Raw genomic sequence first — 12,952 nt, forward strand, 5'->3', positions numbered from 1 at the left:
TGGTATGATGCCTCACAGGCTATTTTACAATCTCAGATGGCTGAATGCAAGGCCAAATCTATGATGCACAGCTTCAGTAAATTTACCCTGGTATAGTTTTATCTTGAAATCTTTATTTAGCAACACTACACCTAATAGGATTCTCCTAAAATTAGACTGTTGTTACTTGTTTCCAGGTACTTACCCCAAAAATGCTTACTGTATAATCGTTAGTGAGTCATATACAGATGAACCAAAACATGTGGACAAGAAACCAGGCACCAGGCTGCCATTAAAGATGGGTATTGTTACTCCTACACCTTCATTCATGTCCAAGTCATCAGCTAAGGACATCAGTGCCGTTCAACACCTGCTTGGTAAAGAAGTGGTGCCATTTGAGTTTCATCAGCCACAGGTACGGAGAACAATGTATATTGTAAAACAGGGCGCATGTTATTTTTGGAAGGAACTTTGATGGCAGGATTGCAAGCTTCCCAATGGACTAATGGTAACGACAACCAGCACAGGTAAGTAGCACCCTGAAAACTATGGGAGAATGACTGACAGTCCTGTTCCTGACTTTGCTGTGTCTGTCATAAGCTTTCCTTGGCTTAGCATTGAGCAACTGGATTACATAGGAAAGAGGAATTAGGAGCAGAAGTAGGCAATTCAGTCCTTGGAACCTGCTTCTCTATTCAATCAAATCATGGCCAATCCCTTCCTGGTCTCAGATCCGCCGCCCCACCTGTTCCCCATATCCCTTTAACCCGTTTTTTAATCAGGAATATATTTATCTCTTTCTTGAAACCATTTAATAATTCAGTCTCAACCATGCTATGGGGCAGCAAGTTCCACAAATTCACCACCCTCTGCGAGAAGTAGTTCCTCCTCATCTCAGTTTTAAATCTACCACCTCTCAACCTATATCTGTGATCTCTGGTCCTAGATTTCCCTACAAGGGTGAACCTTTGGTCTACGTTTACTTTATCAATCCCTTTTAGTATTTTATGTACATCAATCAGATCCTTTCTCATTCTTCTAAATTCCAGCAAGTGTAAACCCAAACTATTTAATCTCTCCTCATACATCAACCCTTTCATCCCCGGAATCAATCTGGTGAACCTCCTCTGAACTGCCTCCAATGCCACCACATCCTTCCTCAAATAAGGAGACCAAAACTGCACACAATACTCCAAATGTAGTCTCACCAACACCCTAAACAATTGCAACAGCACATTTCTACTTTTATACTCCAGTCCTTTTGCAATAAACGCTAACATGCTATTTGCCTTTTTAATTACATGCTGTACCTGCATACTGACCTTCTGTGATTCATGGTCAAAGACACCCAGGTCCTTCTGCCTGGACGCATTTTGAATCTGCTTTCCATTTAGATAATAATTTGCCTTTCTATTTTTCCGGCCAAAATGGATAACCACACACTTATCCACATTAAACTCCATCTGACAAATTTTGGTCCATTCTCCTAGCGTATCTATATCCGTCTATAAACTCTTTATCTTCTCTTCACTGCCTGCTTTCCCATCTGTTTTAGTATCATCCACAAATTTTGTTGTGTTACATTCTGTCTCTGCTTTTAGATCATTTATACAGATTGTAAACAGTTAAGGTCCGAGGACTGACCTCTGCAGTACCCCATTAGCTACAGTTCGCCAGTCAGAGAAGGACCCATTTATCTTGACCCTCTGCTTTCTGACAGTGAGCCAATCCTCAATCCAATCTTGTACTCTATCCCCAATCCCCTGCGATCTCACCTATTGGATCAGTCTTTTATGTCGCACCTTGTCAAATGCCTTCTGGTAGTCTAGAAATACCACATCCACAGGTTCCCATTATCCACCTTGTTGGTTACATCCTCAAAGAGCTCAAGCAAGTTTGTCAAGCATGACTTACTCTTCATAAACCATTGCTGATGAATTGAGCTTTGTCTTTTCAAATGTTGAGTCATCTCCTCCTTAATGGTTGATTCCAACAACTTCTCCACCACAAGGGTTACCCATGGCAGTGAGGCAGTAAAGCCATTTAAAATGCAAATGGTGTTTTAAATATGTTATATGCATACCCTCCTCACTGCTACCCCTAGCATCAGTTGGTGGTCCAGTCAAGGAGAAACCCATCAGTAAATGTTTGTGCTTATTGCTACGAAGTGCACTCCTGTTCCTCTGGGCTCCATAAAATAAGACTGGTCCGTTGTCACTCCATGTGCTGCTCTCCCGCAATGCACCTTCCACGTACCGAACATTCGAGGCCTGCCAAGACCTGCTCAGCATGAGAATCTGCCCCAGTCTCATGCTAAGCAATGTAAGCCAAAACCTGCCAGGTTCAATTAACCATCTCTGTAGAGTTAATCGATCACAACCAATGTTTCATTTTGCTCTAAGTTGGCATCCTTGGGCCAGGGAGGGAATACAATTCAAGCTTCCTGTTGCTGATTGCTACCAAGTGAAACCCCCTCACCGACATTTGAAGAAAACACGCTAGGGTCAACACAAGATTGGTGTTAGCTGGCAACATTGCAGCTGGAATCAGTACATTAAGGAGGGAAAGGAAAGCTTTCTCCAATGTTGTCTGATGGTAATTAGCTTCTTGACAAATATTTAGGTTCACGTACGGCACAGTAACTTACGGCACAGTAACTTACGGCACAGTAACTTACGCCACAGTAACTTACGGAACAGTAACTTACGGCACAGTAACTTACGGCACAGTAACTTACGGAACAGTAACTTACGGAACAGTAAGACATCTTACAACAGCAGGTTAAAGTCCAACAGGTTTGTTTGGAATCACTAGCATTTACCGTACTCACCTGATGAAGGAGCAGCGCTCCGAAAGCTAGTGATTATAAACAAACCTGGCATTGTAAGACGTATTACTGTGCCCACCCCAGTCCAACGCCAGCATCTCCACATCACACTTACGGAATGGCTTTTTGGTCAGGATAATGGTGGCTTTTGGTATTTAACTCAGCGAATCCATCTTCAGAAGAAAGATAAAATCTGTTCCTCAAACCATGCACAAATTGGCAATACAGAGGACGTTATGTCTTGGATCTGAACTGTTCCACAGATTGGGCTGGAAGCCGTTGAACGCTGTCACTGATTGAAACTTAATAATAAGAATAATAATCTTTATTGTCACAAGTAGGCTTTGTCATGATATGCAAACATGCAGCTAATGAACACATAGAATAGGACACAGCCAATGAGCAGTCAGGACACTCAGGGGTGGTATCTCACTATAAAAGGGATGAAGCACTCACACCCTGCCTCTTTCCACAGACCAACATCTACAGAGTGCGACAGGGTGTATCACACCCCAGCACGTGGCTCAGAGCAAGGCTGGTTCAGTTAGACTGACTTACTACATTTAGATTAGCAGAGAGTCAAACTCATTGAGAACTGTGCTAATAGTTCAATAAAACACATCAAACTCACTTCAAAGTCTGGAGCATCTTTTACTCAAAACTGCATCAAGTGGCAGCTTGTGTTATTCCAAATTACATAACACAACAGGCTTCACACTGCAATGAAGTTATTGTGAAAACCCCCCCAGTCGCCACATTCCAGTGTCTGTTCGGGAACACAGAGGGAGAATTCAGAATGTCCAATTCAGCTAACAGCACGTCTTTTAGACTAGTGCGAGGAAACCGGAGCACCCATAGGAAATCCACGCAGACACGGGGAGAACGTGCCGACTCCGCACATACAGTGACCCAAGCCGGGAATCGAATCTGGGACCCCGGCGTTGAGGAAATGCATTCTATTTATCCAGCACTAATTACTTTCCTCTTCGTGAGTAAGCATGCAAAAAGAATCAAACATGTGTGACTATAAAATGAAAATTGATTTATTCCCATCCCTCTCCATACATTGAGGAATCCCTACCTCCCTCTCAAACATTTATGTGGTACTATTAGACCTCTGAAAACTTCAGTTTCAATTCTCATCAGATATCCATCCAACTTTTTAAAGTAAGAAGTCTTACGCCAGGTTAAAGTCCAACAGTTTAGTTTTGAATCACTAGCTTTCGGAGCACTGTTCGTTCCTCAGGTGAAGGAGCTGCACTCCAAAAGCTAGTGATTCGAAACAAACCTATTGGACTGGAACCTGGTGTTGTAAGACTTCTTACTGTGCTCACCCCTGTCCATTACCGGCATCTCCACAGCATAACTTTTTAAAAGTTGCCGGTTGACCTTAATTTAACTTTGTCTGGGAGTCATTAAATTAAAGACGGTTGGGAAGATTAGGAAACAGGAATAGAAGGTAGCGTTTTACAATCATTCCATATAAATAACACCACATTGCCAATGTCTGACACAAGCAGTAATACAACTGAACTATTTTGACAGCAACTCAACCACAAGAGCAAAGATCAGTCAGGAGAACCCTCAACTGTGTTCCAGTCTGCAACACACATTCTGCTCCTTTTGCACTGGTCAACTTCTATTACAGATACCACCTTCTATCATTCAACTAGATCTCTTCCCATCACTGACTCTTGATGTTTACCCCTTCCTACCTTTACACATTTTCTAGATTTCCACTTTCTATCACTGGCATGTTTTGCCAACACCTTGAGAGGGTGGATCAGGCAGCATGATCGAGGTAAGGTAAAAGCAAATTACTGTGGATGCTGGAATCCAAAACAAAAACAGAAATTGCTGGAAAATTTCAGCAGGACTGACAGCATCTGAGGAGAGAGAACGTTTCGAGTCTGGATGACTGTTCATCAAGGATGTAGGTAAGATCAGGCATGTATTGTCACCTGGTGTCATATCCACATGGTAGAAAGCAAGGCAGAGGTATTCTTTGTCATGTGTTACCCAGCAAATCATTATTCTTTTATCATTAGACACTGCCAGTGGTAGGAACTTATACAATATTATTTAGACCTGACATGAATCATACGACAATGATGTCAGTAGCATCATGGAAGAACAGCATTTATTTGGGTGGAAGATGAATGTGAAGAATGTACCTTAGGGCATTTACTAAGTTGTTTCTTATTCATAGAGGCATTTTTCATAGGAAATATATTATCACATTAACTAGTGAATTGCTGACTAATGGATTTAATGGGTTTTCCTAGTGCTTTGCATAGCATACAACGATGTTTAAAAATTAATTACTAATTGATGCGGTTGATGTTCCAGTTTCCTGCTTCCTAGCATAAAGTAATTCAAGAACTAAGTAGAAAATGAGTTAAATGTTATTTAAACAATAAGACATGTAATTATGCAAAGACTTTCCTTTTTTCTAATTTGCTGTACTGTAGGATCTAGCCCAGAGGCCCTAAAGATGAACCCAACATTAAACTTAGGCACAATGAGCAAGAATTGAGCACTTGATTTAAAATCCCGGCTCAGGCTCATTATTGGTATTTTAATTTACTGTGTGCTTTGTGCTGTGGAGAAAGTTTACTGTAAATCAATAAGTAGGAAGGGTTTAACAAGGTTTACAAGAAATGTATCAGTGGTGGGATGATGGGGTGGGTGATTGGAAGCACATTAGAAAGCTATGATTTCTGAATGTTGCATGTTTAGAAAGTACTTTCAAGGTACTTAACTTAAACTACAAACTCAATCTGTGGTGATTCCAGGAATACCAAAATCCAAAAATGATGGCAAAGTAGAAAGCTGTTCTCTGGTTATCAACCATGGCTTCTGTCTGGTCATTGTTGTGTGTTTAAATCTTTGGTGTGCCATAGTGGATGTACCCGAAAATCTGTTTGCATTGGTTCCATTCTCAGCTACATTCATGAAGGCAGTGTCATTGGAGACAAACTGTATCTCCGGAATAAGGATTGGAAGTAGAGTTCTCACTCAATCACTGCAGCATGCTTCCTGATGGCTACTTTCAGAGCAGGATTAGTATTGAGTTATGATAATGCCTTGCAGCCACCTTTTGACAATTGTATTGGGGAACATGAAGAAAATAACCAAAGAAGTACTGGTCACAGAGAAAGAAAATTGAAATGTGTTTCTAAATTAATTAGCCACGCTGTGTTGAAGAATAGAGAGAAGCAGTTTCAGAAAGATCCCTACATAGTTTTTCATTTGGGACTTGCATCGTGGTGATCCAGGCGAATATTAACAATTCCATAGCACTACATAAAGAACAGAAAATTATTAAGTTCCACCAAAAACTAGATCATTTATTTGTGGGACATTAGCCTGAGCAAAATGGTTGTCACATTCACGTACGTAGCAGTAACATCAACTCCTCACATATAAAGCAATTTGGAACCTTCCCAAGAGATTATTCAATGCAAAAGGCTAAATTCTTCAATACAGTGGGTTCTTAATTTCACATGAGACTTCACATTTAAGTGTTGAAAAGGGAGGTGAGATGGTTTACTATGGGGAAAGGGAAGCAAAACTAGAAGGGTTAGCATCCAGATTACACTTTCAAAATTCCGAGTGGCCAATTGGAAAGTGGAATTGGCCATATTCCCTGGTGACTCAGTAGGTTTATTGAATGAGTAGCTAAGCTCCACTCGCCAGGAAGATTGCAGGTTCAATGCATAATCCAGGTAGTTGTTTTCCCTAGGCTGCGGAAACCGAAGCCATCCAGATTTCCTGCTCCTGTTCAATATCTGACAATAGAACATAGAACATAGAACAGTACAGCACAGAACAGGCCCTTCGGCCCTCAATGTTGTGCCGAGCCATGATCACACTACTCAAACCCACGTATCCACCCCATACCCGCAACCCAACAACCCCCCTTAACCCTACTTTTATTAGGACACTACGGGCAATTTAGCATGGCCAATCCACCTAACCCGCACATCTTTGGACTGTGGGAGGAAACCGGAGCACCCGGAGGAAACCCACGCACACAGGGGGAGGACGTGCAGACTCCACACAGACAGTGACCCAGCGGGAATCGAACCTGGGACCCTGGAGCTGTGAAGCATTTATGCTAACCACCATGCTACCCTGCTGCCCCAAACAATCCCTAACTTCTGTTAATCACTGTCAGGCTAAAACATGAGTAACATCAGGTGCAATCTACCCGAATGGGAACAGAATTGGGTAGCGCGATTGGCGAATCCTACCCAACCAGAGACTAGCTGTCTCACTCAAATATGCAGATTTGCCAAAAAATTATCCCGTCCACAGTGGGCAGGATTCACATTGTGCCGTCTTGCGAGATCACAGTAGATCTCGCGAGGCGTGGCGAGCCGGTTAAGTCCCGGAAAAGGAATCATCTGGCATCCACAGGTCGCATTGCACCGTGCTGCACTGCCTTTTGGCCATAACGCAACCGATAGATCTCACCCATCTACTTGCATAAGACGTTGCAGGGCAACATAAGAACATAAGAACTAGGAGCAGGGGTAGGCCATCTGGCCCATCAAGCCTGCTCCGCCATTCAATGAGATCATGGATGATCTTTTGTGGACTCAGCTCCACTTTCCGGCCCGAACACCATAACCCTTAGTCCCTTTATTCTTCAAAAAACTATCTATCTTTACCTTAAAAACATGTAATGAAGGAGCCTCAACTGCTTCACTGGGCAAGGAATTCCATAGATTCACAACACTTTGGGTGAAGAAGTTCCTCCTAAACTCAGTCCTAAATCTACTTCCCCTTATTTTGAGGCTATGCCCCCTAGTTCTGCTGTCACCCGCCAGTGGAAACAACCTGCCCGCATCTATCCTATCTATTCCCTTCATAATTTTATATGTTTCTATGAGATCCCCCCTCATCCTTCTAAATTCTAACGAGTACAGTCCCAGTCTACTCAACCTCTCCTCGTAATCCAACCCCTTCAGCTCTGGGATTAACCTAGTGAATCTCCTCTCCACACCCTCCAGTGCCAGTATGTCCTTTCTCAGGTAAGGAGACCAAAACTGAACACAATACTCCAGGTGTGGCCTCACTAACACTTTATACAATTGCAGCAAAATCTCCATCCCTTTAGCAATGAAGGACAAAATTCCATTTGCCTTCTTAATCACTTGTTGCACCTGTAAACCGACTTTTTGAGACTCATGCACACCCAGGTCTCTCTGCACAGCAGCATGTTTTAATATTTTATAATTTAAATAATAATCCCTTTTGCTGTTATTCGTACCAAAATGGATAACCTCACATTTGTCAACACTGTATTCCATCTACCAGACCCTAGCCCATTCACTTAACCTATCCAAATCCCTCTGCAGACTTCCAGTATCCTCTGCACTTTTTGCTTTAGCACTCATCTTAGTGTCGTCTGCCAACTTGGACACATTGCATTTGGTCCCCAACTCCAAATCATCTATGTAAATTGTGAACAATTGTGGGCCCAACACTGATCCCTGAGGGACACCACTAGCTACTGATAGCCAACCAGAGAAACACCCATTAATCCCCACTCTTTGCTTTCTATTAATTAACCAATCCTCTATCCATGCTACTACTTTATCCTTAATGCCATGCATCTTTATCTTATGCAGCAACATTTTGTGTGGCACCTTGTTAAAGGATTTCTGGAAATCCAGATATACCACATCCATTGGCTCCCCATTATCTACCGCACTGGTTATGTCCTCAAAAAATTCCACTAAATTAGTTAGGCACGACCTGCCCTTTATGAACCCATGCTGCATCTGCCCAATGGGACAATTTCCATCCAGATGCCTCGCTATTTCATCCTTGATGATAGATTCCAGCATCTTCCCTACTTCCGAAGTTACGCTCACTGGCCGATAATTACCCATTTTCTGCCTACCTCCTTTTTTAAACAGTGGTGTCACGTTTGCCAATTTCCAATCTGCCGGAACCACTCCAGAGTCCAATGAATTTTGTTAAATTATCACTAGTGCATTTGCAATTTACCTGCCATCTGATGCCTTGTGGAATTATCATCTGGAAAGAGTTGGTACTTTCAGAAGAGGAAGCGGAAAATTTAGGGAGCAAGACAGTAGAATCGAGAGAGGCATGAAATAATCAATAACAGTCAGCAGCTGTTGGTGGGGGATGGGGGGGGGGGTTGGTGGGGTGTGGTGGAGAATGAAATAGTAAGAAGTCTTACAACACCAGGTTAAAGTCCAACAGGTTTGTTTCAAACACTAGCTTTCGGAGCGCAGCTCCTTCCTCAGGTGAAATTAAAGAATTAAATAGGCAGAGGACATTCCAATTGGTGCGCTATGAAATTTTTGGGTTGCTGCTAAAATTATATGTGGGAAATTTGGATTTTACATGACTGTTTTTAACATACCATTGTCAATTTTAACTACAAAAACGAAATCCTCAGAATTTATGTTGGGAACCATGTTCAAAGTGGCAAATGATTCTTTTCCAGCATAATATAATTTATTTCCTGATGTGTTTATAAATGTACGGTTTCTGGAGGTTTCATTGTGCTCATCAAGGTGAAGGATTGCAGTGTTGAGGAATGGGACAGTTGTCTGTTTTGGTCGAAATCACTTAATGAAAAAGGTCTGTTTTCCTCCTTAATTGATGACTCACTAATGAAACAGTGGCAATGGGTGACATTGAAACATGCAAGTTCTGAGACTGCAATTTGTTAGCAAGCCACTAATTGCAGAGAAAATCAGAGGTATCTCAGTAAATGGTGACTTTAATCCTAAATAACCCCCCGTTGTTAGCATGAAGCGTTGTGACAATTATATCATGGATTGGCTGTAGACATGCTCAGTCCGAGTCCATCCACTGAAGGTACTCTTACTGCCTCAGTGTGAACCTCTCACACTAGCCATCAAGATAGAACTCACAGTTTTGTATTAATTTATGCCTAACTCACTGCTTTTGAATTTTAAAGCTACAAAAATCCATAACAAAAGCAACAGACATAGACCATTCAGTGCCTTGAATCCTGCACCTTCCCTTTGATTCCAGCAGAGATTTTCATTCAGTTAGTCTGGACTGGATTTGAATCTAGAGATATGAAGGACAATATCAAAACCAGTATTCAGACTCTCAATCTATTCTCACCGGCTGTTTCATTCCCCACTCCCATATTTGAGTTGGATGGGACACGCTGCAACTATTTTGATCAACATAAATAACCAAGTAAACTAAATGAAATAAAGTGAGGGACAAATTAAAGGGACAGTCCCTTAAAGAGAAACTGCCATAAATAAAAAGCGATTCACAACTGAGACTTAAAACCAAAGTGTGATTAAAGGGGTCAATAAAGCACCTCAGCCCCTGCGGCGCCCAACGGGCACTGGAGGTGTGGACACCGCATGCTCCCTCTCCATGATCGCCTAGCCACAAATGTAGCTGTGGTAGATGGGCAGACAAGTCAGGTAGCCCACAGGTATACCAGTACTGCTGATTGTCCAAGCTGATGGGGTGGGGGAGGAAATATGCCTGACCATCGCAGTGATAATAAATATTTACAGCAAAACCCCCATTGACTATAATTATAAGAGCTTCATTGAATCATAGAATTTACAGTGCAGAAGAAGGCCATTTGGCCCATCGAGTCTGCACCAGCCCTTGGAAAGAGCACCCCTCCCCCACCCTATCCCCGTAACCCCACTGAACCTTTTTGGACACTAAGGGCAATGTATCATGGCCAATCCACCTAACCTGCACATCTTTGGGCTGTGGGAGGAAACCAGAACACCCGGAGGAAACCCACGCAAACACGGGGAGAATGTTCAAACTCTGCACAGGTAGTGAACCAAGCCAGGAATCGAACTTGGAACCCTGGAGCTGTGAAGAAATTGTGCTAACCACTGTGCTACTCTGCCCCCTTCTAGCAACTTCTCTGATATTTGATAGAAATTAGCAGGCAATGGACAGCTAACAAACTTTCTTCTTGTATATGATACACCAAAACTTTAGGGAAGGTGGACAGTTTAGTAAGGCCACGGGGAGTCCACACCGAGGAAAGTATGAAATAAGTTGTATTTACACTAATGCTATACACACAGTACCCAATAGGTCCCTCCTGTGTTCCTCTGTGGTCGGTGCCTTGCTGGCCGACCTTATATTCATTCGGTAACCGAGATACCCGCCCCTAGCGGGGGAGCTGGACAGGGGCATTTCCGTAGGTGCGGGATATGACAGACACATAGAATAACGGGATGAATACAACTGCGTTATATTCTCCAAGACAGGGGAAATCAAACAAGTAAAAAAATAAATAGCAAGCTGTGCAATGTTACAACTGAGCTTTGGTCCCGCCAAAAATTCAGACAGATGATAAGGAAGGCAGAGTGATTCTGGAATTTCAATGGATGTTCTTTATGCGGTGTATTACAGTTTAATAAACTGCTGAGTAAATAAAGAAATCTCTTTTAACTGATGTGCTTTGCTGTGAGTACCTGTATCTTGGTTGATTCATAAATGGAAAACTTTTTAATATACGATACATTACAACTTTGTAGTATATGATAATACAATTGTTTAGTGTAACTATTTGTCCATAACGGAGTTGAAAGCTGAAACTTAAATGTAACATTTTATTCCTGCAGCAGTTTCAAGTGTTGCCAGTTCAACGACACCGGGAGTTTTCACAGGCTTACTATCTCACTATCTTTAACGGCAAGATAGATTACACGGCTGCAGATGTCCTGGCTCTCAAACAGCATTACCACTTATACTGGGGGCACATCCTTTCCTTTCTGGAATATTTTGAGAAGAAATTAACAGAGTACGACGTGTCGGTTGCCGTTGTGGAGGGCCAGAAGTTGCCCGAGTTCTCGGTTGTCTTTGAGCTCAATTCGCGGCCCAAATGGGAGGATTTGCTGCCCGTGTTGAAAAATAAAGACTTTGTGGAGGAGCTGGTCAAGCGCCCAGGCCAGCAGTACAAGGGGCCAGATGGCGCTGAAATCGCAGCCACCAGGATCCAGGCTATGTGGAGAAAGTACCAGAGCCGGACGGCGTACCTCCTCGTTTGCCGCCAGAAGTGGGCAGCAGGTGTTATCTCCATCTCCTGGCTCATGCATGCTCAAAGGGTGCGGGTGAGGAAGACCCTAAAGCAGTCACGTCGGAGGCACCTGGAAAATTTCCGCAGCAGGGCCAAGGTGTGTGGAGCTGCCAGCTGTTATGCCAGCCCTCACTCTCCAAATATCTCCGCCTGAGCGCTCCCGTAAAGCAAGCTGTTCCCACATTGCCTCTCCCTGCACTTGTCTGAGAATCATATTTCATCCATCATCAGAGATGCAGCCGTTGAAGCTGCAAAGTCTGTCACTGATTCCCTTCTTTTTTTTTTAGCCTGAAAGAATGGTTCTGCCTTTCACCACTTTTTAGTCTGAATGAACATTTATTTACATTGCCAAGTGAGTCAATTTTTAAAGATTTCAATCTGCACTTGCTCCAAGGCCCTCTGAATTTGTTGGAGAGGCTCCCTCTCAAACTACAGCAAGCTCAGTACTTTATCGTACTGTATTTACTTTTTGCAGACAAGTGTGTTAATTAATGCTTACTTCACTTATGTTTAGTTTCTTTTTAATTCATATTCCATTAATTAAGCAAAGCACACTCCACAATCTCTCTGCTTGGAATACTGCTAGTGCATCATGTAGCGCTAATTAAATTAATTGGGGAAGATGTTTTAAGTATGTAATTAAATCAATTAATATAATTTATGCCTGGCTTGGTCTGACTGACTAAAGTGGAGCAGCTGAAGTTTAACTTGATGAATCTATTACAGCTTCTGTCACTGATCAATGCTCTTCTTGATTCCTAGCATCTGGCAGCCAACTGGAATCGCATCAAGGCCTCCAGGAGAACTATTATCCACATCCCATCATTAGGTATTGCACTTTTTTTTTGCCTGCAGATTCATCCACAACCTCTATTACCCACCACATTACAGGTCCTTGATTGAGTTCAGGAAGCCCCCTTGTTTTGTTTCAAATTGGTCTCGGTAGGAAGATGTTCTTCAGATGATGAGAGTAATAACACAAGCCCTTGCTCAAAACAGCATTTAATTTCAGGATTAAGCAAATAAAGTCATTACATGGGCCCTATTCGGATGAGAGG

The 12,952-nt window shown here is 42.5% G+C and overlaps 1 protein-coding gene across 5 annotated transcripts in view; it reads left to right on the forward strand.

Annotated features, from left to right (window-relative positions):
- The window catches only part of iqch (IQ motif containing H), a 250,122-nt gene that overhangs the window by 89,496 nt on the left and 147,674 nt on the right, over positions 1-12,952 (forward strand). For all 5 annotated transcript variants that reach the window (XM_038813308.1, XM_038813305.1, XM_038813307.1 and 2 more), the window contains 3 exons: positions 177-394; positions 11,440-11,991; positions 12,657-12,723. In XM_038813308.1, the coding sequence (XP_038669236.1) occupies positions 177-394; positions 11,440-11,991; positions 12,657-12,723 (837 nt within the window). The remainder of the gene's footprint in view (positions 1-176; positions 395-11,439; positions 11,992-12,656; positions 12,724-12,952) is intronic.

Source organism: Scyliorhinus canicula, chromosome 12 (genome assembly GCF_902713615.1).
Source record: "Scyliorhinus canicula chromosome 12, sScyCan1.1, whole genome shotgun sequence".
In the NCBI taxonomy this organism is placed as follows: Eukaryota; Metazoa; Chordata; class Chondrichthyes; order Carcharhiniformes; family Scyliorhinidae; genus Scyliorhinus; species Scyliorhinus canicula.